Here is a 25944-nt window from a genome sequence, read left to right on the forward strand (position 1 = left end):
GTTTGTGATCATATTACTTTACTATTCAATAACTCAGTGTTTCTCCACAAACTCTCTTCCCTGACATGCGGGTTAAAAGTGAATGATGAATGACAAGAAAAATGGTCTTTTGGGATAAATATAATACAAAAAGCCATCATTACCTCTTTGGTGAGTTCTAGTCTTGATTTCATGTTAAGATTTCCACCAAGTCCCCTTATCAAGCTAATAATAAATTCTTCTCGATTTTTGCACCCATGCAAATGAGACAAACCATTCATCACAGTTCCAACCAAACTTGTTTCCACAACATAATCATTCTGCAGAAAAAAATTTGCAGAAACATGAGAAAACAAATGGTTGTAAGTCAACAAACATTAGAGGCAAAAGCTTCCAAATCCTTCCACAACTCACCTTTAAACCCTTTTTGCTTAATAGTTTTATCCATTAAAAATAAGGTCCAGAAGTCAAGTTTACATTGCATTTGAATAATTTGATATTTATATTAAAATCAGAAGTAATAGTAACTGTCTGTCACCTTGGCTACATGACTATTAATTTGTTCTGTAGGGACCTAATAGATAGGGGCTGAAAAGGATTGAAATGCATTCTAAGAACTCAGGCTGAAAAGGATTGAAATACATTCTAAGAACTCAAAAATACATAAAAATGGGCAAATTACTGAATACTAAGTTCATATAAAACTTACTTTCCTTCCATAATAATAGAAGGTCTGAAAACATTACTTGTGTTGATAGTTATAAGAAAGAGGGTAGGAAGGTAGGATAGTTAGATGGTTTTTAAATAGAGAAAGATAGATTGTTTCTTTGGTGAAACTTGTCACCAATTCTGTATTCTGTCAATTATTTCTTCTGTGAAGTAAATTCTTCCTTCACAATTCTTATTTCTCTTTTAAACTATTCTGGAATTTTTTGCTATGGTCCCGGCTCTTTTGAGGATTTACAGGGCCCTCTGCCTCATCAGGTGTTAATTATTTTTTTGCTTTGCAATATTTATTCATAAATGTCTGGACTCTTTTAGCTGATGTGGAGGTCATAATCTCTTCAATTATTAATATTGTCCTTGTTGGTTTATCTGTTCCAGGTCTTTAATCACCAGGAACCAGGGTGCTTGGGAAAATAGTCAAGAACCACAATCAACTAAAACTAGTTCTTCAGATTCTTCCACACTGTCCAAATCACTGGAAGAGTTCTATATGTCTCCGGTCCATTTTCAGCAGTCAGCAGAACTGAATTATTATGAGCCTAGTTGCATTCAAACTCTGCCAAAGCAAATCCAGCTTTCTATGGCAGCACTTAGCAGCAATTATTTCCCACAGTAGATGATTCCCCAAGAGAACCACACTGGTTTAAAGGAAGCCACTCGAGGAAACATGAAGAATGAGGATTTCTCCAGCAACCATGCCCTTACAATGTTCAAAGCCACCAACTGTGCCCAACAAGGATCCATGAAACAGATCTCTTTTATACTCTATCCTAAGCAGAGTGTGTCCCAGAAACTCTTCATCCCTCAAAGGACGGCAACAGCAGCATCAGGACCTGCAGCACATCAAGTCATATCTAGTAGCCTACTGCACTGGTATTCCAGACTAAGAAGAATAGAAACGTGAAAAGAGGGGAAAGGAGGAAAAATAAACCAGACAGGCAGATGGGTTGGGCCTTAGTATTCTCCATATCCAAGAAGAAGAAACACCAAGGCAAAAAGACATTTGGTGGTTGATATATCCTGCCTTTTTCTTATTATGTGACTATACACGGAACAGAGGGCACACAGAACAGAGTAAGGTTTAGGAAGAAGATAAAGGTAGGGAGGGGTAAGTTATGAAAGGCACTGAAAGCCAACCGGAGGATTTTATATTTGATCCTAGAGATGTTAAGAGACCACTGGAGCTTACTGAGTAAGGGGGTGATATAATCAGACCTGATCCTTAGAAAGCTCACTTTGACAGCTGAATGGTAGAAAAACAAGAATTGGAAGACTTGTGGCAGGCAAACCAATCAACAGATTATTACAATATTGTAGGTGTGAGATGATAAGGGCTTGCACCAGGGTATAAGTGGCAGTGTCAGAAGAGATAAAGGGGCACATATGAGAAATGTCACAAAAATAAAATTAATAAGTGATGAAAACAGATTTACTACGGGGGGCAAGAGAGAGGGAGTAGTAGAGGATGACAGCTAGATTGTGAACCTGGGTGACTGGGAGGATGGTGGTACTCCTGGCAGTGAACAAGAGGGAAGGATTTTGATAATGAGTTAAATTTTGGACATGTTCAATGTAAAATGCCTATGGGACATCCAGTTTGAGATGTCCAATAGGTTGTGGGAGACACAAGACAGGAGGTCAAAACAGAGGTTAGGACGGGATAAGTACATGTAAGGATGATTAGTATAGAGTTGAAAACTGAATCTGTGGGAGCTGACTGAGATAACCAGAGGTAATAATATATATGGAAAAGAGAAAGGTCAGAATCCTGTAGGATACCCACTGTTAGTGAGCATAACCTAGATAAAGATCAAACGAAAGTGACTGAGAAGGAATAGTCAGATAGGCAGGAGAAGAACAAAGAGAAAGCAGTGTCCCAAAAACATTAAGAGAAGAGAGTATCAAGAAGATGATGATCAAAAAGTATCAAAGACTGCACCATGATCAAGAAGGATGATAGTCTTGAGAAAAGGCCATTAAATTTGGCAATTAAGAGACCATTGGTAACTTTGGAGAGAGCACTCTCAATTATATCATGAGGTCAGAAGTCAGACTGCAGAGTTAAGAAGAGAGTAAAAGGAGAGAAAGTGGAGGCACCTGTAACAGGCAGCCTTCTCAAGGAGTTCAGTCACAAAAGGCAATAGAAATATGGAACAAAACCTAGCAGGAAAGGATGGATCAAGTGAGGATCTTTTTTCAGGATGGGGGAAACAAGCATGCTAGTAGGCTTTAGGGAAGTTGTAAGGGCAAGCAAAGTGGGACTTTGTTGCTGCTTTTTCTTTTGGAGTGCTTCTCAGCACTAAGGCAACCAAGTGTCTTTGATTGAGCCTTGCCTTTGATTGAATCAAGAGTCTTTGATGACCTGCTTCAGTCACAAGAAAGCCTAAGTCACATGAGTTTAAATCACATGAGTTTGAGTCACATGGTTATGATGACCTCTGACCTTGAAGAAGTGTATATATACCCTGAGGTTAGCATTTTGCTTTAGGGGCTCAATCATTGGAAGAGTATTCATGTGATCTGGCCAGATTAGACTGTGGGTTGCTGTTAAGGAGTCCCCTGGCTTTGAAAACCCAGATGTTTGGTGCTTCTCTCTCTGGTAACTATATATGTATTGCTATGGACAGACAGTTAGAAGCCCTGTCTGCTGATTTGTGTTATTTGCTCTCTTTATATAATTTCTGCTTATAATTTCTGTTTGTGTTTTCTCTGAAGTTCAGGGTACTGACTTTTTCCCCTGAACTAAGTAAACAATATATGTATGTTTAATTAAAGTGAAATTGTAAGCCCTTTAAAGTTGCTTTCCTTAGAAAAGCAGATCAAAGACTCTGTGCTACCATTCCTCCTGTGTGCTGGCGTCATTGGCCTTATACCTCCACAGCAGCTGCAAGCAGCATTGATGTTACAGAAGTAGCCAGTAGGCAAGGAGAGATAGAATATAAGTGAGTGGAGGGGGATGATAGAGGGGTCAATCTGGTGTGATAATGAAGGAAAATGGAATGGTATTGCTTGTGCATGCAGGTGGGTTTGCCTTGGCAAAAGAGAAGGGTCACTTCATTATGTGAGAAAGAGGTGAAGGAGAGCAGAGTGGCAGAAAGCAACTAAATGATGTGAAATAAGGAAAAAAGAGGGAGTTCACAGTGAATGGCCTCAATTTTTTTCAGTAAAATATGAGGCAAGTTTCTCAGCTAAGAGAATGGGGGGGAAGAGAAGCCCTGAGGGGTTTGAAGAGGGATGAAAAGCCTGACGTAGTCAGTAGGAGAGGGAGTTAACCAGAGAAGAGTAAAAGGACTGCCTTTCCTAAGGTTATGTAACATGAATTTGTAGTGGACCCTGTCAGCATGGTTCGGTGGTTTTCTCTAACTTCATTTAGCAGCATGTGTGTAGGAGCAAAGGCAGTGAATGGAGGGAATGATCCAAGGTTGACACTTAGAATGGCAGATTCTTTGACAGGATAAGGGGGCCAGGGATTTAAGAGAAGAGGACAGTGTAGGGTTGAAATGATTCACCAAGGGGTCAAGATGACAAAGGGAGGAGAGTGCAATTAGGGCAGGGGTGATGGCCTGGGAGCAAAGCCAAGGGGTTGAGGGATTGAAGATCACAGTGTGGACAAAACAGAGTTTTGGGTTGCAAGGTACAAGGAGAAGTAGAATGACAAAGATTGGGAACAGATAAGAGAATTTCAGAGTTCATAAGCATGGAAATGGGGTATTTGTGGGTGATGGTAAGATCAAGGGTATGACCAACCATACCCTTTGTGTGTGACCGAGGTAGAATGGAGGAGCAGACTGTCTCAATGAACAAACTGAGGACCTGTGAGGTGAGGGCGTCTGAGGGAGCATCAATGTGTATACTTAAGTCCCCTTGTATGAGGACAGGAGTTGAAGAGGAAAGACTGTGAGCCAGGCATTGAATCCACTAAGGAAAAAAGGGCATGTCCTAGAGGGAAGCAGACAGTAACTGCCAGAATTTTTTTCAGGTCGTAAATGTGAATTGGGTGAACCTCAAAGGAGGAGAGGTTTAGTGATGGTGGTAAAGGAAGAACCTGGAAGTGGCAAAAGGAAGCAGTGAGTATTCTAACTCGCCGACCTTGACCAGTTAGTCAGTTGGGAAGTGGGGATGTAGGAGAACAGGGAGGAGGGATGACTGAAAGTGCAGCCAGTGCTAGGAAAGGAAGGAAGTAAGGCTGTGTCAACAGGAGGGAACCAGGTCACAGTGAGAGCCAGAAGACGGAAAAGGAGTGTATGAAGGGGGAGGGATAAGGTTTGAAAGGAATGGTATTAAGAGATTGGGTAGTGGGGGACAGAGAATGGAGTCTGAAGGATAACAGCCAGGAGCTAAGTATCACAGGGATGAAGAAGGTAGAAGAATGAGTTCAGCTGAGGTTTTCTTTATCCATAAAGGTTTGGCATCTGAGTAGAGTTTTCTCAGGGCCTTAGGCACTTAAATTATTACTGTTCTCTTTAAGCAAATTTTAAAACCCTAAGATTGAATTAAGCATCTTTACTTTATCTCTCCATAGAATTTTGTCTTTGTTTCATGGTCAGTATAAAAATGTAAACTAAAGTACGGTGTACAAAGTAACAGCAACATTTTAAGATGATCAGCTATGAATGACTTAGCTATCCTCAGCAATACAAGGATCCAAGACAACTCTGAAGGACTTACGATAAAAAGTGCTATCCATCCCCAGAGAAAGAACTGGAGTCTGAGTGCAGATTGAAGCATACTTTTTTAAAACTTTATTTTTCTTGAGGTTATTTTAGTCTGTTATCTTTCACAACATGACTATTAGGGGTATGTTTTACATGACTACACATGTATAACCTATATCAAATTGCTTGCCTTCTCAATGTGGGAGTGGGGTAGGGAGGGAGGAAGGAGGGAATTTGGAACTCAAAAGTTTAAAACACAAATGTTAAAATTTGTTTTTACACATGTAACTGGGGAAAAATAAAATGCTAAATATTTTTAATAGAAGAAAAGGAAAAAATATGTAAACCAAATTGGTCTAGGCAAATTTTCAATAAACAGTAGAAAACTCTATCCTTTTTAATCTCTGTTTCTAAGAGACAACACTTGGAGATAATTATAGTCTCTGACAAACATTGACTTAAAAGGTAGAGTACAAAGGTTCTTAAAGGGAACAAGGGAGGAATCAGTACTATCCAGGAAACTCCCTGAACTTTGGCATAGAACTCGACAACACTTTTATGTAAAAAATTATTCAAAGCTATCCAGTCACCAAGCTAATTATTTTGTAAGATTCTTGAGGGCAGTAGCTGTCTTCTCCCCCTCTCCTTCCCCCTCTCCCTCCCTCTTCTCCTCCACCTCTTTTTAAATCCCCAGTCCTTAGCATAGTACCTGGTATATAGAAGATAAAAAATAAGTATTTATTGACTCTAACTATTGACTAATTTCAAAACTGTATGTGAGCTGCAAAATAAATAAAACATGGAAAATACAACAACTCTCTCTGTGAGCTAGTAGGGTGTATTTTATCACCCCTAGAGTCCAAAGGGAAAAATCAAGACAAAGGATTATCTAAATACTCTCAGCAAACTAGTGAATAATATGATTAAATGACCTGTTTAAGAACCCACTGTAAAGCCTTTTCAAAATAATCTCCAATCCAGTTTTCAAGATTAGTTCTATATTTATCAGGCTGGTTCCGCAACCAAGATTTTATCAGAGAATCAAGATCTGTCTCTTCATCACTAGAAAAAAAAAACACAAACTTTAAAATGATTATACAGTCAGCAATTATAAACATTTTTAAAATAATATCATTTTTGTTCTCATTAAAATTTTAGTTTTTTTCTTCTGTTTACTTTTTACATATTATGTCAATTACTAAAGAACTAAAAGCAAAATTAATCTTTGCTTAAAGACCTCTAGTGCAGAATAGTTCCCTGACCCAAGACTGTTTGGGTTACCTGACTGAACGAAAACTTGTATCGTATTGGCTACCCTATCTCCTGGCTTAATATTTGCTGGCTCTATGCTCTTTTTGGCACAAAATGGCAAAATTCTGAGTAAAGTGCCAAAAATTGTCCACAATCATTAATTATTCTTCCAGTTTACTTTTACCCTTTTCATATTTTTCAAGGTGAAAAGTTTGTTTTTTTGGGTTTTTATGTAAATTGGGTTGGACCTACTATAACCACATGCAAGGTTTTCACATCTCCACCCTTTCTTCTTTTCTGGCCTTTATTTCTTACCTTTGTTCTAACAAATTAGTGATCTGATAAGACAAAGATGGCCAATACTGAGATGACCATTTCTAGATGTCAAAATCATTTTTGGTTTAGGTTTTTATTTATCATCACCTTCCAGCTCTTTCCTTTCAGAAGGTATTCACATCATAAAAGATGCCAGCCATTGGCCTCATTTCTTAATATGTGTTTCACCAACCACCCTGTACTCACCAACTCAATGAATTCACCAAATAGATAAGATCTATGTTCCTGTTGCTTTTGCTGTTGATGCTATTGTTATTAAGAGATCATCTAGTTCAACACCCTCACTCGTAAATGAATAAATTCATGGTAATTAAAACAAAATTTTAAAATAACACTTTCAGCAGAGAGTTTGAGAAAAGAGCATTCCTGCAAGAGGAAAAAGTGAAGATATCCTCTTCTACAGTAATTATGTAAGTTTAGTTTTTCATTTTCTAAATAACTGTATCAAGCAAATACCATAAAATGAACAGCTAAAATTACACAAATCACTATGTACTGCGAAAAAGCTCTTCTACCACAAACCAAAACAGGAAACAAAAGAATAAGCTATATTATTTAAAATAAAATTGGGAAAAGGATGACTCATTTAATTTATTCAGTGCTACATTTTTTTCTTGCATGTGTAAAAAAAGGCTGAAGAATATATTCACACAACATATTTCAAATATTCTATGTCTTACCTCAGAAATATCATTCCCATTCTAGATATTGTGGCTGGAGAGGCACAACTTAAGTCATGGGTTTCAAATACAAAATTAACATTTGGGCCAAACTTAATCCTCTCCCCACTGGGCATAGTGAGTAGTCGGTTATCATCCAGTACAGAATTCAGAGACTCTATCCACTCAGGATCAATGTCACCATCACAGATTATCCATGAGTTGACATCTATTTTCCAACCAAAGAAATAGATCCAAAACCAAAATTAACAGAAGAATCTTGAACAGAAAAGTCATCTTTTTTGTCCTTTATAATTGCTGGGTTATAGTCTGATAAAAAGCTACTTAACATCACTTAGACTGATTGTAAACAGCAAAATGTGACAGGGAGAGCTGTGACTTATTATGCTAATTTACATTTTATACAAACCCCAATGAAATACTTCAGAACAAAAAAATCCGCTTGAGTGAGAGAATATACAGTAGTCTACACTTACTAAATAAATCAAACCTCTCAACTTTGCTCTGCAAGGACACAGAAAAAATAAGTTTTACCCTTTAAAATAGTTTTCAAATTTATGATTCAGAAATTACAAACTGAGGTTATAATTTCAGAGGATTATCAGAGCTCACATCATTTTTGATTTTAATTCTAAATACGATTTTGCCATTCTGCCTATTTGTGAAATCACCAGGATATCAGCCAAAGTTCAAATGCTCATTAGCAAGTTATTTTGCATAGAGATAAAAATTCACCTAAAATAAACTGGCACCTCATTACAATATTATTTAAGGTAGAATACAATTTAGTAGAAAGAGGGAATATCTCAGCCCCTATGAAAATGAACAAAATTACCTGTGCTGTAAATGTTAAAATGGATAATACCATAAGGGTGTCAGATTCCTTCAATGTTACATAAACTGATTTATTGAGCACCCATTCTGTACAGAATAACGTGTTAGGAAGCTGTAAGGAAACTCACATACTCAAATGATCTATAATCTAATCTTCCTTCTAAAGATAAAGATCAGGATCTAACCATGTCTGCCCATGCCATAAATCTCTTGGCCATGTACTCCCACAAGTTCACTACCACTAAGGAGGGCACTGGGGGCCTTAACTGTATTCTACTGATATTGAAAGGAAACTACCGTAGCATCCATTAACTTTCTTTGTCTTATCACATAACAAAGCAATCTTTTTTCATCTTACATTTCTTTGATGTCATCCTCTAATGAGGTCCTTCATAGTAACTTATGTATGTGTTATACAGGGTGTCCCTAAAGTCTGGAATCATACGCAAAAATGCATATTTGAAATATTTAGAATATTAACAGACCTTAGCCCCCTTGACTTCTTTTTCTGGGGTATGCTAAAGGAGAAGGTATACCCAATGAAAATCACAGATGCAACACATTCGATTGAACACATAAAGAGTGAATGTGCTAAAAATGACGGTAGTGTGGAGTTATTGCATCAAGTTCACATGAATCTTGCAAAGCGCATCAACCTTTGCATCACAAATGATGGAAATCATACTGAAGACATTATTTGTTAATATTCCAATTAAATAAAATGTTGTTGAAAATTTCATTCATTTCATTTCTTGAAAATATGCATTTTTGCCTATGTCTCCAGACTTTAGGAACACCCTGTATAGCATGAATGGGGACCCTGCAGCCTTGAGGCCACATGTGGCCTTCTAGGTGCTTGGGTGTGGCCTTTTGACTGAGCCTAGGTTTTACAGAACAAATCCTTTTATTAAGGGGATTTGTTCTGTGAAGTTTGGATTCAGCCAAAGGACTGCACTTGAGGGCCTAGAAAGCCACATGTGGCCTGGAGGCTGTAGGTTCCCCACCCCTGTGTTATAGCCTACTACCATGCAGCTTTCTCCATTTCCCTCTTAATGAGACTCATTTCTAATTCTTCAGAAAACAGTGTTCCATGATTCATAGCCATATAACACCACAGGCCAAATAAAGGTATTAAAAAGAGGGACCTGTGTTTCTGGGAGAAATTTGGAGGCATTAAAAGAACTTAGCATTTCTTTCTGTTTCCACTGATTTCACCCAAATGCTTACTACCACACTTCCTCCCTCTGATTTCTGGATGACCTTATGGGAATTTTTCTTTTCAATCTATGAAGATACCTGCCTCCTTGTTCTTTTACCTACTCTGTTCCTTTTGAATAAAATATACATTACCAAATTCATATTCCAGGCATGGATTTTATCCCATCACATGTTAGTGATATCAAATTTCCCTACTTGCATTTGGATTTCTAATTCTTCTTGCCTGTTAGCTATACTTTGTGCATACACATCTCTAGTTACGGATTTTTCTACTGACTCATTTCTTGCCTCCCCTTCTTTTTGTCTTTGCACTGGTCATCCCATGGGACTGGAATGCACTTCCTTCTTATCTCTACCTCGTAGAGTGTCTCCTCCTTTAAAATACAGTTCAAACACCATCCTATATAAAGCCCTCCCTGATTCCTCCACCTGCTAGCACCCTCTCTCCTAAACTATCATATATTTACTTCGTACTATTGGCATTTATTCATTTATTTTTAAGTAGGTCTTTGTTGTCTCCCCTGATAAAAGGTAATCTCCTTGGAAGAAAGAATATTTTGGAGAGGCAGAGCCAAGATGGCAGAGAAAAGCCAGGAAGCTGCCTAAGCTCTCCTCAGTTTCCCTTGGAAACAACATTAAATCAAGCCTCTAAATGGATTCTGGAGCAACAGAACCTACAAAATAAACTGAAACAATTTTCCACCTTAGGATATACTTAGAAGGACTTCAGGAAAGGTACTCAGTTTGGGTAAAGGGGAGCACAGCCCAGCAAAGACAGTGTCTGGGCAAGCCAGCTGGAAGCTCTTAGCCACAGCACAGATTAGCAAACAAGACCCCTTGGTCCTGACATAGCAGGCTAGTGGCACAGCAGGCCAGCTGTGAGACCTGCAGGTCCAGCACAGAAGGCAAAATGCCAGCCCCAGAACCCCTGTCACAACAGGTGTGACTAGGCCAGGCTACCCCAGTGCAGTGGGCAAGCTGCCAGCACCTGAGGCCCCGATGCAGAAAGCTAGGAACCAGGCTTCTGGCTCCTGGCACAAGAAGTTTGGGACAATGTTCCCTGTGCCCTGAGAGCAGAGGTCAACATTAACAGTCACGAAATAGGCCAAAAAATGGGTGAAAACAGAAAAGAAGCCTGACCATAGGAAGCTACTATGGCAACAGGGAAGACAGAAACACAAACTGAGAAGAGGACAACAAGGTCAAAATGACCACATGCAAAGCCTCATAGGGGATATTAATTGGTCTCAAGCCCAGAAGGTCTTCTTAAAAGAGCTCAAAAAAGGATTGTAAAATTCAAATAAGAAAGGCTGAAGAAAAACTGGGTAAAGAAATGAGAGTTATGCAAGAGTCAACAGCTTGAAAGAGAACAGACAAAAATTGACTGAAGAAAATTACTTTAAAGAATACAATTGGCCAACTGGAAAAAAAAATCCACTGAAGAAAACAACTCCTTAAAAAGTAGAATTGATAAAATAGAAAAGGAGGTACAAAAGCCAACAGAAGAAAGTAATTCCTTAAAAATTAGAATTGGGCAACTGGAAGCTAATTCTATGAGACATCAAGAATCAGTCCAACAAAATCAAAGGAATGAAAAAATAGAAGAAAATGTAAAATACTTCATTGGAAAAACAACCGACTTGGGAAATGGATCCAGGAGTAATAATTTAAGACTTATTGCACTACCTGAAAGCTATGATTAAAAAAAGAGCCTGAACAGCATCTTTCAAAAAATTATTGAGGATAACTGCCCCGATATGCTAGAACCAGAGGGTAAAATAGTCACTGAAAGAATCTACCAATCAGCTCCTGAAAGAGATCCCAAAATAAAAACTCCAAAGAATATCGTAGCCAAATTCCAAAATTATCTGGTCAAGGAGAAAATACTGCAAGCAGTCAAAAAGAAACAATTCAAATATCAAGGAGCCACAGTCAGGATTACACAGATATTAGTTGTTTCTACATTAAAGGATCAGAGGGCTTGGAATATGATATTCCACAAGGCAAAGGAGCTTGGATTACAATTGAGAATCAACTACCCAGCAAAATCAAGAATAATCAGGTGGCACAGTGAGTAGTAGAGCACCGGGCCTGAGGAAAAAATGGACATTCAAAGAAATGAGGGACTTTTGAACTTTCCTAGTGGAAATACCAGAGCTGAAGAGAAAATTTGTTCTTCAAATACAAGACTCAAGAGGAGCATAAAAAGGTAAACAGGAAAGAAAAAAGAACATGTTATTCAATAAGGTTAAACTGTTTACATTCCTACATGGATAGATATACTTACTCTAGAACTGTGTCTCTATTAAGGCAATTAGAAGGAGTATACATACACAGACGGTGTAGGTAAAAGTTGACTTTGATGTGATGATTTAAAAAATTAAGGGGTAAAAAAAGGATTGTACTAGGAAAAGAGGAAAGGGAGAGGCAAAATAGGGCAAATTACATCACATGAAGAGTCACAAAAGATTTTTTACAGTAGAGGGAGAAAAGGGAGGATAAGCACTGTTGGAACCTGACTCTCATCAGATTTGGTTCAGAGAGGGAATAAAGTAGATATTCAATTAGGTATAGAAATTTATCTTACCCTTTAGGGAAGTAGGAGGCCAAAGGAGAAAGAAAACGGAAAGGGGGGCTGATGGAAGGAATTAGAATAGGTAATGAGGAAATGAAACTATCACTCTGCAGATGATATGATGGTATACTTAGAAAATCCTAGAGAATCAAATAAAAAACTACTTGAAATAACTAACAACTTTAACAAAGTTGCAGAATATAAAATAAACCCTTATAAATCATCAGCATTTCTATTTATTACCAACAAAGCCCAGGAGCAAGAAATAAAAAGAGAAATTCCATTTAAAATAACTGTAGACAATATAAAATATTTGGGAGTCTACCTGCTAAGACAAACTCAGGAATTATATGAACACAATTATGAAACATTTTTCACACAAATAAAATCAGATCTAAATAACCGGAAAAATATCAATTGCTCATAGGTAGGCCGGGCTAAAATAATAAAAATGACAATACTACCTAAATTAATTTACTTATTCAGTGCCATACCAATCAAACTACCAAAAATTATTTAATAAAGCTATGAAAAATAATAACAAAATTCATCGGGAAGAACGAAGGGCCAAGAATATCAATGGAATTAATGTGAAAGAAGGCAAAGGAAGGTAGCCTAGTTGTGCCAGATCTAAAACTATATTATAAAGTGGCAATCATCAAAATTATTTGGTACTGGCTAAGAAATGGAGTGATGGATCAGTGGAATAGGTTAGGTACACAAGACACTGTAGTTAATGACTGTTTGATAAACCCAAAGACTCCAAGTTTCTGGGATAAGAACTATTTGACAAAAACTACTAGGAAAACTGGAAATTGGTATGGCGGAAACTACGCATAGACCAACATGTCAGACAGTATACCAAGATAAAGTCAAAATGGGTACATGATTTAAACATAAAGAGTGAAATCATAAGCAAGCTAGGAGAGTAAGGAATAGTTCACTTGTCCAAAGCTATGGAAATGGGAAGAATTTATGATCAATCAAGAGTTAGAGAACATTATGAAACGCAAAATGGATAGTTTTGATTACATTAAATTAAAAAGTTTTTGCACAAACAAAACCAATGCCACCAAGATTAGAAGGAAAGCAGAAAACTGGAAACAATTTTACAGCCAGTGTTTTTGATAAAGGCCTCATTTCTCAAATATATAGAGAAATGAGTCAATTATAAGAATGCAAGTCATTCCCCAATTGAAAAATGGTCAAAGGATATGAACAGACAGTTTTCAGAGGAAGAAATTAAAGCTATCTATAGTCATATGAAAAATTCTTTACATCACTATTGATTAGAGAACTACAAATTAAAACAACTCTGAGGTACCACCTCATACCTATTAGATTGGCTAATATGACAGAAAAGGAAAATGTTAAATGTTGGAGTGAATGTAGGAAAATTGGAATGCTAATGCATGGTTGGTGGAATTGTGAACTGATCCAATCATTCCATAGAGTACTTTGGAACTATGCCCAAAGGGCAACCAAACTGTGAATAATACCCTTTGATCCAGCAATACCACTACGAGGTCTGTATCCCAAAGAGGTCATGAAAAAGGAGAAAGGACTCACATGTACAAAAATATTTATAACAAATTTTTTGTGGTGGCAAAGAATTGGCAATTAAGGGGATGTCCATAAATTGGGGATGGCTGAGTAGGTTGTAGTATATGAATGTAATGGAATACTACTGTTCTATAAGAAATGATAAGCAGGTAGATTTCAGAAAAACCTGGAAACACTTACATGAACTGATGCTGAATGAAGTGAACAGAACCAGGAAAACATTATACAAAGTAACAGCAACATTGTGTCATGATCGACTATGATAAGACTTAGCTCTTCTTAGCAATACAATGATCCAAGACAATTCCAAAACACTCATTATGGAAAACACTATCTAGATCCAGAGAAAGAACTATAGACTCTCAATGCAGATCGAAGCATATTATTTTTACTTTTGTGTTTTTTCTTTCTTATGCATTTCCCCTTTAGTTCTGACTCTTCTTTCACAATGTGACTAAGGTGGAAATAAATTTAAAATGATTGCACATGTATAACTTATAACAGATTGCTTGCTGTCTTGGTGATGGGTGATGGGAGGGAGAGAAGGAAGAAGAAAAATTTGGAACTCAAAATCTTACAAAAATGAACACTGAAAACTATCTTTACATATAACTATAAAAAATAAAACACTATTAAGTTGGGAAAAAAGAATTTTTTTCATTCTTTGTACTTGTATTCCCAACATCTAGGCACAGTAACCAGCACCTCACATAGTGCCTGGTAGGATAATCAATAAATTGCTTGTTGATTGATTAGGTATAACATATCCTTCGTCATCAGCCTGTCATTGCTATATTTTAGCCATAGTCCAGGAATACAAAGCCCAAAAACTCAAGATATCATCTTCTTAACCACTCTTAATGCATCACTTTGACATTCGTGATCCATGTTTAATATGGTGATAAGGTCCACCCTATGACTGGGTTAGTGATAAACAGCAAAGAAGTTATTGAATGGGTAGAACAAGATTCCATGACAGATGGGGCAGAGACCAGTTGTGTACCTGTGCAGTAGGAGCAAAATATTGGAGACTGACTGAGAGAGGAAGTCAACTGAGAAAACAATAAAGGCTGGTTCCATCTTTACAGGGAGTAATAGGAAGGGCAATCAAATTTAGAGCCTCGTAGCCCGATCAATTCTGGCTGTATAAAGAGTGACTCTAGCACCTTGTCTTATAATCTGTCCAAAGAAATTGTTGGCCCTGCCCTGTACTAATGCCCATAAGATTATATCAACATTTTGGGAGCTATGATGAATAAATTCTAGCAGGTAGAATGGAATTAGAGTTCAGCATTATGGTAGACAGAAAAGCCAGATGGTACTTAGGGTCCAGTAGGCAAAGCATCAGGGTTGATGGCAGGTAAGGTATTATGGATATTGGGGAGAAACAGCAGGGCAAATGCCTCACAACGAATAGCTCTTGGGAATGGCATAGTAGACCGAAGAGTGGAGTATGACTCTGGATTATGTTTCAAGAAGGTGTGGATAGGATAGGAGTTGTGGGTCAGCATCAAGTCAAGAGTTGGTGTCTACCACCCTGTGAGAAGTGAGTATTAGAAGATGGTACAAGAAATATGTGCTATTTTACTTGCAGATTACTAAGCCCCAAAAACACAGAAAAAGAAAGATTCTGTAGAGAAGACAACAGAGAGTCTGAATGTGAACATATTTAGTGACAAGCAGAAAGAGTTGAAGCAGGGATGAGAGGGGTTCTGAGAGCCTTTCCAACAACCCAATAACTTTCCCTATTAGAACTAAGCACTATTTGGTCTTTCAATCTACCATGAGATAAACATAAACAAGAGCCCTGCTTTATGTTCTGTCTCCTTGAAAGCAGGGTCTATTTTGATTTTTCTATTTGTATCTCCGGTGCTTAGAACATTGTAGACATTTAATAAACACTTTTCCTTTCCATTATTATAAGGTTATTTCACTGACAAGCTATAAGAAACATCTTTTCCAGAAGTAACTAAGAAAGTAATCAGATAGTTCAAGACCCACCTTGAGGCTCCCGTACAACTTGCCGAGCACTGTTTGTGAGAACACCATCAGACCATTCCCTTGTATCCATGTCAATATGACCTAGCAACTGATGTCGAGGCATAGCTTTGGGGTTCATGGTGTACTGTTTTACTACTTTGCCAACTTTACACAGTGCTGCCCTTAACATCCTCCAAAGGGTAGATTTTCCAGCACCACTTGGACCAACTATAACTACTCCCATCCTTTGGCGTAACTGTTCGTATAATTCCAAAGCTTTCTTGATCTGTTTTAAAAAAATACATGTAAACATATACACATCTGTGTATGATATATATGCATATATTTCCATTAGTGAAACATATGCACATTTTACTGTTAGACTATTTAACTTAATCCATTGTTGTAAGACTTAGTAACATTTTTGATTTCTTCATAAAAAGTTAAAGGATATAAGTAACAGAACGATCCAATACACATCTGTGATAAAACATAAAAATCTAAAACTTCAAATATTTTACATAAAAACAAGACTTTGCTGCAAAAGACTAGCAAAACTGACAAGGAAATAAATATAAAGTATTCCCTCTAAGTATAAATTTTTTGCCACATAAAAGAAGTCTTTAAAACAGAATTTCTCTTAATAAATCCTCAAAATCAAATTAATTTCTAAAAGTTAGTACACATTATTCCAAGTATATTAGATGTTTAATTATGGAGTCATATTTTTCACAAATGTAAATCTATATAACAGAAAACACAATGTTAAGGGAATTAACAAATATATACTGAAACTGAAAAATACTGGGAATTGAACTGGATTAAAAAATATGGCCCTGCTTCAATGACTAACTACTTCAAATGTTTATCAACTAATTTTCATCCAGTCCTATCACATTATAACTGGCCCTAAATGACAAGGGGATGCAGGTAGCATATTTCCTCACTAAAAGGATATAATATCAGCTACATACTTTGAGTAAAAAAAAACTGTCATTGGGGCAGCTAGGTGGCACAGTGAGTAGAGCACTGGCCCTGGAGTCAGGAGGACCTGAGTTCAAATCTGGCCTCAGACACTTGACACATGTACTAGCTGTGTAACCTTGGGCAAGTCATTTAACCCCAATTGCCCTGCTTAAAAAAACAAGCAAAAAAACTGTTATTTATCAATACTTGTCCTGTTCCTTCCATAGTGTTATCTGACTTATTCTATGCCAGGCTCTCCCCATCACATGTTCCAATCCTAACCACTTGAACTTTTATGTCATCACTCTTATCAAACAACCTAGATGTATTAATACTGGTGAAATCTTTACTTTGACCAATGTGTGGCATTTTGGCTGATACCACGACTTATACTATACACTTTTTCCTTCAGGTATACTGACTGCCTCCCTTGGAACTAATAATTCCTCTTAATTACTGATATAGTCTCAATCTGACTAGTGTACAGCATCTTCTACAATAGCAAGAGAATATCTTCTGAGTTGACCAGAATATTTTCTAAAATACTATATGAGAATTGATCAATAAATCTTTGTCTTTTTGAAAACTGATTTAGCAACTCAAAGTAAGAAGATAGGGTTGGAAAGTTACCTGGTTAGGTATAATTTCAAAGTTTGCTTCCTCAAAAACTTGCCTTAAAGCTGCATTTAGTTCATCATATTCTACATCCTTAAAATCAATTCCAGGGAAGACATCTTTAATCAGTGCATCAAACCGTGTGCAGTCCACGAATGTAAATTTTGACATGGTATTGAGCCGCAATGCTTGAACCACAATATGGCTTTCATTCACTGAGGAAAAAGGTGTGATTTAGAAGTAAGTTAAGATAATTTCATTGTTATAACTATGCATTTAAAAAGAGTCTATTAATTTTTTTTAGACCAGAAGTGTGTTTTCAGTGGTAGATAAAACTCCCAGTGAGGAAACTTCCTCTACCAAAGCAAATCAATACTAGCTTTGAAACTTAGAGTCTTAGAGAATTTTCAGGAGTATTGAAAGGCTATATGACTTATCTATGGTCACAAAACCAGTTGTGTGTCAAAGGTGATGACCTGAACCAAGGGTTTTTAACTCCAAGGCTAGTTTTCTATAGACTACACTATATTGTCTTGTGATAATTGTGTTGTTCACTTTTAATTATTCATTATTATATATCATGATTTGTCTTTATATGTAAAAATTTTAGATGAATAATTAGAATACCTGAGGACCATACTAATGATCATTTAAGTTTATTACCTAAAATTTGTCATATAGGACATTACTTAGGCATATTAAAATAGACTAAACTTGTTTACATATTGTGATTGATGAAACAGTTATTCCTCCTCAATATTGTGGTCTCATTTCTGTAAAAGAAGACTACAAAAAATAACATGAAAGGTGTCTGTCCTGAAAGGAATAGGCTTGCTCTAAACAAAAACTTACAAGAAAGCTGAAAAAATTTTGATATCCAAAGTGTTTTTTTACAAGACCATTTAAAGAGAGATGGAAAATGTTGGTGCAATCATTGTAATCACTCCTGTGCTATTTACTATAAGTTATGTTTGAAGGCTAACTACTAGCTTGTAGAAATTAAGGCAAAAAGATAAGTATATCTTCTTAGTTTGGTTTTTCCTATATGTTTTTCTTTGAGACACACTTTTATAACTTGAGGTTTCTAGCCTTCACTAAATTCCTATAGTGATGCTTCTTCACAGTGTGGATTCTTGAAGGGTATGGTAGAAGAACCAAATTTTTGGCAAGCCCTACATGTAAGTTCAAAGCAGGAAAGGCTCTAAACCCAGGCCCCCAGATGGGTTATATGTCTGTAATCAAAAAACAGGTTTACATAAATCCTGAAGAGGTTTGTCACTAGGTTAACCATAAAATTATTTTTTCCAAACTTTAGAATAATATCATAGACAGTGGTTAAGTGACTTCCCCAGGGTCACACAGGGACATTAGCGATTATATAGTCAATAGCAGTGGTCTACAAAGTTGATAGAGGTGATACAGAGATTGAGAACTGTGTTGGTGGAACTACACATAGCAATAAAATCACAGATTCTTGAAGTATTGAAGTAAGTAAAGTTTCTACATTTGGAGCTTAAAGCCCTGGAAACATTTTAAATTTATTATGCAAAAAGTTTCAAACACAAACGCTACTAAAGGAATCTTTTAAATGACACCAAATAAAATATTGAAAAACTTCCAATGTACAAAATAACCAAATCCATTCTATAGTAATGTTATTCTGTGTTTATCTATATACATATATATGCATATATAACACACGCATATATTAAATCTTTAAATTATTAAATAATTCATTCATATAAATTCTTCTTTTACCCATGGAACTCATATTTATAGGTCTTTACAGATAGCTATTTATCTTAGTAAATCAATTCAACTAAATTCAACAAACATTTGGGAAGCGGGTGTGACATTGGGGATTCAAAGATGAAAAATTATGCAATCTCTTCTCTCATAGGGCAGAGAAGATACATGCACAAATAAATAATACGAAGTATGATATAAGACAAAGAGTTTGAGCAGCCTATCCTTACATACAGAAGCTTATCCATGTAAACTAATAATTCATTTTACATGAATGTAAAAGGATGCAGATTTATCTTATTTTACATTACTAGCACAGAGAAGAATAACTGGTAAAAATTCCACAGATTCATATGTTTTTAGTATTTAAAACCTGAACACTCACCTATGTATTTCAACTATTAATGATATAAAATGCAAAAAGTTGCAAATTTGAAATAATCAATCATACCTTTTTCTTTTATGTCATTTCTCTTCAACTGACGAAGAAGATTTCCACTTCCTCTCAGGACTGTCTTCAAAGCTCTTAAACCCCAATCGTAGTGCTGCTGAGGTGTCAAAAGCTCTCTGGAATTTAAAAACATTTACATTTTAATTTTCAGCTATCAGCTTAATGATTAAGTACCACTAAGAAATACTTATTTCTTGTCACACTTAAAGAAATGCAGAATGCAACAAATGAAGATAAAGCTACTGTAAATGATTGTAATTATATCCCATTAATTTCTAAGCTAAAATAAACTAATCAGAAAGACTATCCTTTATAGAATTTTGACAGTGGTTTTCGCTGAATTAGATAAACCATAAATGAACTAGCAACTTAGTCAAGACAATACTTGACAAATCTGTTCTCTTTATTTCTATGTTTTCTCATCAGCTAATTAGGCTCCCAATATCTACAATTTTCTGATAAACCCTTGCCACTTCTTAGTGGAATGAACCAAGATTACTACAACACAAACACAAAGTCAGGGAGACTGCTATTAATTACTAGAAGCAAGGCATAAGAAAGGAAAGTAATTCTTATCCAGAAAAATAAAAAAATGACAAGGACAATAATAATACAAAAGTATTATTATATACAGTTCTTTATGGTTTGCAAAGTGTTTCACTAATGTTCCCTATCTTATCCTCAAAACAACCCTATAGGCAAGGAATTGGAAGGAAATTTATATTTAGAAGGCATTTATATAATGCCTTCTACATTTCAAGCACTATGCTAAGTACTTTACAAATATTATCTCATTTGATTCTCAAGGAAACTGAGGCAAACAAGAGGTTAAATGACCCATCCAGGGTCACACAGCTAGTAAGTGTCTGAGCCCAGATTTAAGCCCAGGTCAGCTTGACTCCAAGCCCAGTGCATTACCCACTGAACCACTTAGTTACTTCAAAAAAAAGTAGCTATAGAATGATCATTTATCAAATTTACTTTCAAACTAATTCAATATGATTCACTAGATAGAGAGTCCATTAAATATATCAGCAAAGATAACTAAAACCAGTGATACCCTCTTAAGATGGGTATTTTCACCACCCCCCCTGTTAGGAAGCCTGCGGATTCATAAGCCTTCCCATGCCCATTGGAGCTAAAGCAGGAACTGTCTTACTTTTCTATTCTTATCATCCTCAGTGCATGCCTAGGGCACAGTAAGCACCTAATAAATGTCTTTTCATTCATTCACATTCACTCCTTTAAGTCAAATTAACAATGCTGAGTTAAGCAACTTTGGTCTAATTTTACTTGCCCTATTTGTACTAATAACACATTACCAAATATTAAACATAATGCTATCATGAGACTCCACTGGGCAAATCTGAAGTGAATATTATTAACTTTTCATTTTGTGCTAAAATGGCACACATGAAATGCTTTTAAAATATGACACTTACCGAGAGAGATTAAAAATGGATACTAATTTTCTGCCTAATACTCGAGCATCTTTAAAGCCTTCAGAATATAGAATCACTTCGGCAATGAGCTCATTGTCTGGACGAGACATAGCTACTGGTCTGAAGAGTTGTTTTAGGTTATCTGGCAGCTTTTGTCTTCCTCCATAACCTTTCCCAGCAGGATTCATTGTGATGAAAATTCCAGAATTTGGATCCATTTGAACCTGAAATTATCCATTTAAATCCAGGTGCAAAGTGATAAGGACTTATACTGGGATTGTGACCATGAAAAAGAAAATCTAAGAAACATGTCTTAGGAAGGAAGCTTAAGATTAAGATTAAGATCAGAAGCAGGGGATGAATAGCGAGTCGAACAACATGTCATCAAAGAGCAATTGGCGGTAAAGCTTTCAACACATTTCACTTTGTCAAATTATCTTATTTTTAAAAAATTAAAATTAAAAATACCTCTTTGCCAAGAAGTTCACATACGGTTCTATGATTCTTCAAAGCATCCTGGATTGTCTGGATCTGCATGGACACAGCAGACAACACTGCTTCCTCCAGTCTGTTGAATTCATCAAAGCACCCCCAGGCCCCACATTTCACCAGACCAACAAATATGCGGCCCATTGATTTCACATCAATTCCCTGAAAAACAAACAAATTCGATATTATTTTTTTAAAAACTGCATTTTTTCAATGATCATTTCATATTACATATCACTACATAAGCCTTTAGGAAAGATATTTCACCATCCAATATTTCCATTTCCTCACTTGCACCTTCTTATCTCATGAGCATTTTGTGAGGATTAAAGTAAATAATATAAATTGTGTATATGAAGGTGCATTGAAGAGTAAAAAGTACCAATATAAGGCATAGTGTAGATGGGAACTACAAAAATTTGCTTTTGCTCTTTTAGTTATTTAAAACAACACTCCTGTTATCTATTTCCAATTTGACCATCTAAACTTGTAATAAGATATCCTAGCTTTCTATGCTTTCTCATCAATTTTTAATTCTCAATCAATGTAATTCCCAATCAATTTTTGAATGAACTTAACCCTGAAAATGCCAATTATTCATTTAAAATACATATTTTTACTACAACCAAACAAATCTTAGGTGTTTCTAAAAGAAACAGAATGAGGCTATTTTCTTTAAGCTTTTTCAAGTGGGAAAATTCTGAGACCCATAAGTTCTCCCTCTATGTAAACTAAACTGATTCATCTAAAATATCAGATTCTACTTTCAGAGAGATGTTCTAAAAGTAGATTATCAACTGTATTCATATGCATCTTACTTTGATAATTTAAGGATTTGTGATTTTTGTTGATAAGACCGATCTCTCTTCTAATGCAGTCTTCAACCCTTCTAAGATAGTCTTCAAGTATTGCTGTGGTCGAATAATTCATTACTTTGCTGTCAACTTAATTATGAGTCTGTCCATATTAAGGTAAATTGATTGTCAGAAAATAAGCTTAAGGGTTTTTGTCACTAGGTCTGTACACAAAGCTTTTCTATCTTGACAGGATTTTCAAGCATGGGCTTTGCTGGCATAACATTCAAGAATCCAAGGTCACTTCCATATTACAATGAGGCATAAAAGGAGAAGCTCAGAAGAGGATGCGAGAGCTTATGTTTCAATAAATTTACATTATATTTCAAAGAGAATGATATACAATCAAGACAAAAATCTGATTAACACACCTCAAAAATTAGAACTAAATATTTTTATATTACCTCATCACAGTTGAAAACTAAAACTTGTCTTCCAAGAAGTCCACCCAAAGCCTTTACAGATTCAGTTTTGCCAGTTCCAGCTGGTCCATAAGGATTTCCTCCAAGACCCATCTTCATGGCTTGTGTGAGAGTTAGGTAACACTTATCTGTCAGTGGTGTGTAAACAAGCTTTGGAGCATTACCCTGTGAAAAGTGAGGTATTAAATAAAATGTTGCTATTCTATTCAATATAATTATTTATGTACTATGGTTATCTATTTAAGAAACTGCAAAAATCACAAAGATATTTCTTAGCACAAAAAGAAATTAGAAGAATTCTGCCTGAGGACACTCTAAAACAACTGAGATAAACCTGAAATTTATTTTTCCAAGTTATTATTTTTGTAATACTGAATTTGTAAGTTAAAGCCTTGTTAATAATATGATCTCCACTCAGTGCCAAAATATGAATATTTAAGAGTTTTTTCCAAAAAATCAGTCAACTTCATTGCAAGTACACAAAAGAGATCTGAAAGTTAGAAAGTTGAGTAATGTTTACAATAAGGAAAATCACATCTCCTATTTCAAATCCACATAATTCTTTATCTGAAAGCTATATTAAAATTGAGTATTGTTTTAGCATAATTAGAGATGAGGAAGTAAATTTATAAAATTGGTAACTTTATACTATCATCTTAACATATATGCTGATTGCAAGGGAAAATCCTATTCAGAATCCAAATTCTATTCAGAGTTTGTAAGGTTTTTCCTTGACTGGAGAAGGAAGATTTGAATCTCAAAATAAACTTCCTCTCTGGCTAGAGATATATTAACAACACAATCTTAAAACAACCCAGCTGGCTTCTATCCTCTTATATGCAGTTTTATTATTGATAATGATACAAAATGTAGAAAGGACACAGCTTTTTTTAATGAGCTCAACAAGTAGTTAGATAGAATATTCTCATTTTGACTTACTAAATGAAAAGTCATATGCTAACAAAAACTAAATAATTTTAAAGCATCATATTTGACCATAACATCAGGATTCTTCTTATCTTGGTCTGGTTTAAAGAAATAAACATTATGTTTTTTCTTTACATATAGCCTCCTTTCAACTACATTTAAGCATAAGATTTCAGAGTCAATCAATCAGCTAGAACTGAAGGGTTTACAAATAAACCCTAGGCACTATGCTAGACATTGAGGAAAAATCCCAAAACAGAAGGGGAACAAACCCTGCTGTTCTCAAATGGCTCACAGGCCCATCTGAGCAAGTAAAGTGATAGAGACTGTTATAATTTAGTGATTTTTAACTCTTTTGTCTGTAAAGAGATTTTTCAAAATATTTTTCTTAAATCTTTTAAACAAAGATGAACTATTGTGTGTAATATTTAAAATACCTTTTTAAATTGCTATTGAATTACAAAAATAAAGCCTTGCCCTTGATGGGAATCAAGTTTTGAGGAAAATGCCAACAAATGGAGACATTTTCATGCAAATACAAGGAGGCATAAGGGATTTTAAACAGTATACCAAACTCCAGAATGGGACTTCTCTCTACCAGCACCTTTGTAGGTAAGTGCTAGAGAATTTTCTTAGGAACATCAGCATGAAGTGACTTACACCCTGGCACAGTTAGTAAGGGCCAGCAATGGCATTTGAACCTAAGTCTTTCTGCCTCCTTTTGCATCACTCTATGGCACAACCACCTCTACAAAAACATTTTTAAAGGTTCAAAATGTTCCTACCTGATACTCATATGTGTACTGGAGTTCAGAATCCACCATCTGAACATAGCATGTTTGTCCATTTTTCATATAGAACCTGACTTGCTTTTTCCAAACCCAATCTTCTGTGGTATGAATCTGAACTTGATTTAACTGCTTCACTATATCAATATTATGGATAATGTCCAGAATAAGTGCTTTAAGTTTGAGTTCGAGAATCCCTGATTCTGTACACAAATAAAACATTCAAGGGAGAAAAATGTTAGTTCATGGGTTTAACTTTTATAAACTTAAAAGTGATGTAATCAATCTGGCAATTCAACTCAAAGATTTTAAATTTTAGAAATGACCGTTCAACAATAACCATATTAATTGCTTCAGCCAAGGTTTACATTGCCTTTTATTTTCAAATGCAATTACACCAGAAAAAAATATATAACTGTTAAGTAATCACAAAGCTCCAGTGGGAGAAGGATTGAATTAAATAATCCTAGATTTGAATAGAGGTTAGTTACTGAAATGACTTACTATGAAAGCTGGATGAGTCTAGTCAATAGATAAGTAAAAGAGACTTCTGAATTAAGAAAAGTTTATGGCATCGAAGCCACAAATATAATATCATTATCAATTCAATAAGGCAGGTAGGGAGCCTACTATAACTAGATATGAAATCTCATGACGGGTTTAAATGCTAGTTCTACCAGGAGAAGACGTACACAGTAACAGCCAGTCAGTGTGTGATGACTGACTTTGATAGACTAAGTTCTTGTCAGCAATGTAAGGACCTAAAACAATTCCAAAAGACTCATGATGGAAAATGCCATCCACATCTTCTGAATGCAGATTGAAGCAGACAATTTTCTTTTTTTGTTTTGTTTTATGTTTTCCTTTCTATTGGTTACTCCCATTCTTTCTAAATCTTCTATACAACATGACTAATGTGCAAATATGTTTAATAGGAACATATATGTAGGGAAGGGTAAGGAGGGGGAGAAAATTTAAAATGTATGGAAGTTGATGTTTAAAACTAAAAATAAATAAACTTCTTTTCTAAAATGCTAGTTCTATCCTTTTACCATCTGTGTAACCTTACACAAGTCACATCTTCTCTGGGTATCAGTTTCCTCAAGTAAGGAGACTGGACCAAGTAACACTAAATATTGTTTTCAGCTTTAAATCTATGATCAATTAAACAAAAAACATTTATTAACCCCCTACTGTGTTTCGAGCACCGTTGTTGGCTCTAGCAATATAAGTACAAAGAAAGAAATAATCCCTACTTGTAAGGGGTTATAATGAGAGACAACCACATATATAAATATATACGACATAAATATAAAGTAAATAAATACAATATATACAAAACAGTTAAATAAGAGGCAATTGGAGAGTGACAGTACTAGCAGTTGTGGGGATCAGGAAAGTTTCATGCAAAAGACCGTGTCTACATTGTGAAATGACCAACTTTGAT

General features: G+C 35.7%; 1 protein-coding gene across 2 annotated transcripts in view; it reads right to left on the bottom strand.

The window, feature by feature from the left end:
* The window catches only part of DYNC2H1 (dynein cytoplasmic 2 heavy chain 1), a 414726-nt gene that overhangs the window by 287233 nt on the left and 101549 nt on the right, over nucleotides 1–25944 (bottom strand). For both annotated transcript variants that reach the window (XM_036745232.1, XM_036745230.1), the window contains exons 32-41: nucleotides 24495–24700; nucleotides 22765–22947; nucleotides 21486–21668; nucleotides 21018–21241; nucleotides 19576–19691; nucleotides 17394–17593; nucleotides 15819–16083; nucleotides 7628–7835; nucleotides 6293–6422; nucleotides 144–299 (exon numbers count right to left, since the gene is read on the bottom strand). In XM_036745232.1, the coding sequence (XP_036601127.1) occupies nucleotides 144–299; nucleotides 6293–6422; nucleotides 7628–7835; nucleotides 15819–16083; nucleotides 17394–17593; nucleotides 19576–19691; nucleotides 21018–21241; nucleotides 21486–21668; nucleotides 22765–22947; nucleotides 24495–24700 (1871 nt within the window). The remainder of the gene's footprint in view (nucleotides 1–143; nucleotides 300–6292; nucleotides 6423–7627; nucleotides 7836–15818; nucleotides 16084–17393; nucleotides 17594–19575; nucleotides 19692–21017; nucleotides 21242–21485; nucleotides 21669–22764; nucleotides 22948–24494; nucleotides 24701–25944) is intronic.

Source organism: Trichosurus vulpecula, chromosome 2 (genome assembly GCF_011100635.1).
Source record: "Trichosurus vulpecula isolate mTriVul1 chromosome 2, mTriVul1.pri, whole genome shotgun sequence".
Taxonomy (NCBI): domain Eukaryota; kingdom Metazoa; phylum Chordata; class Mammalia; order Diprotodontia; family Phalangeridae; genus Trichosurus; species Trichosurus vulpecula.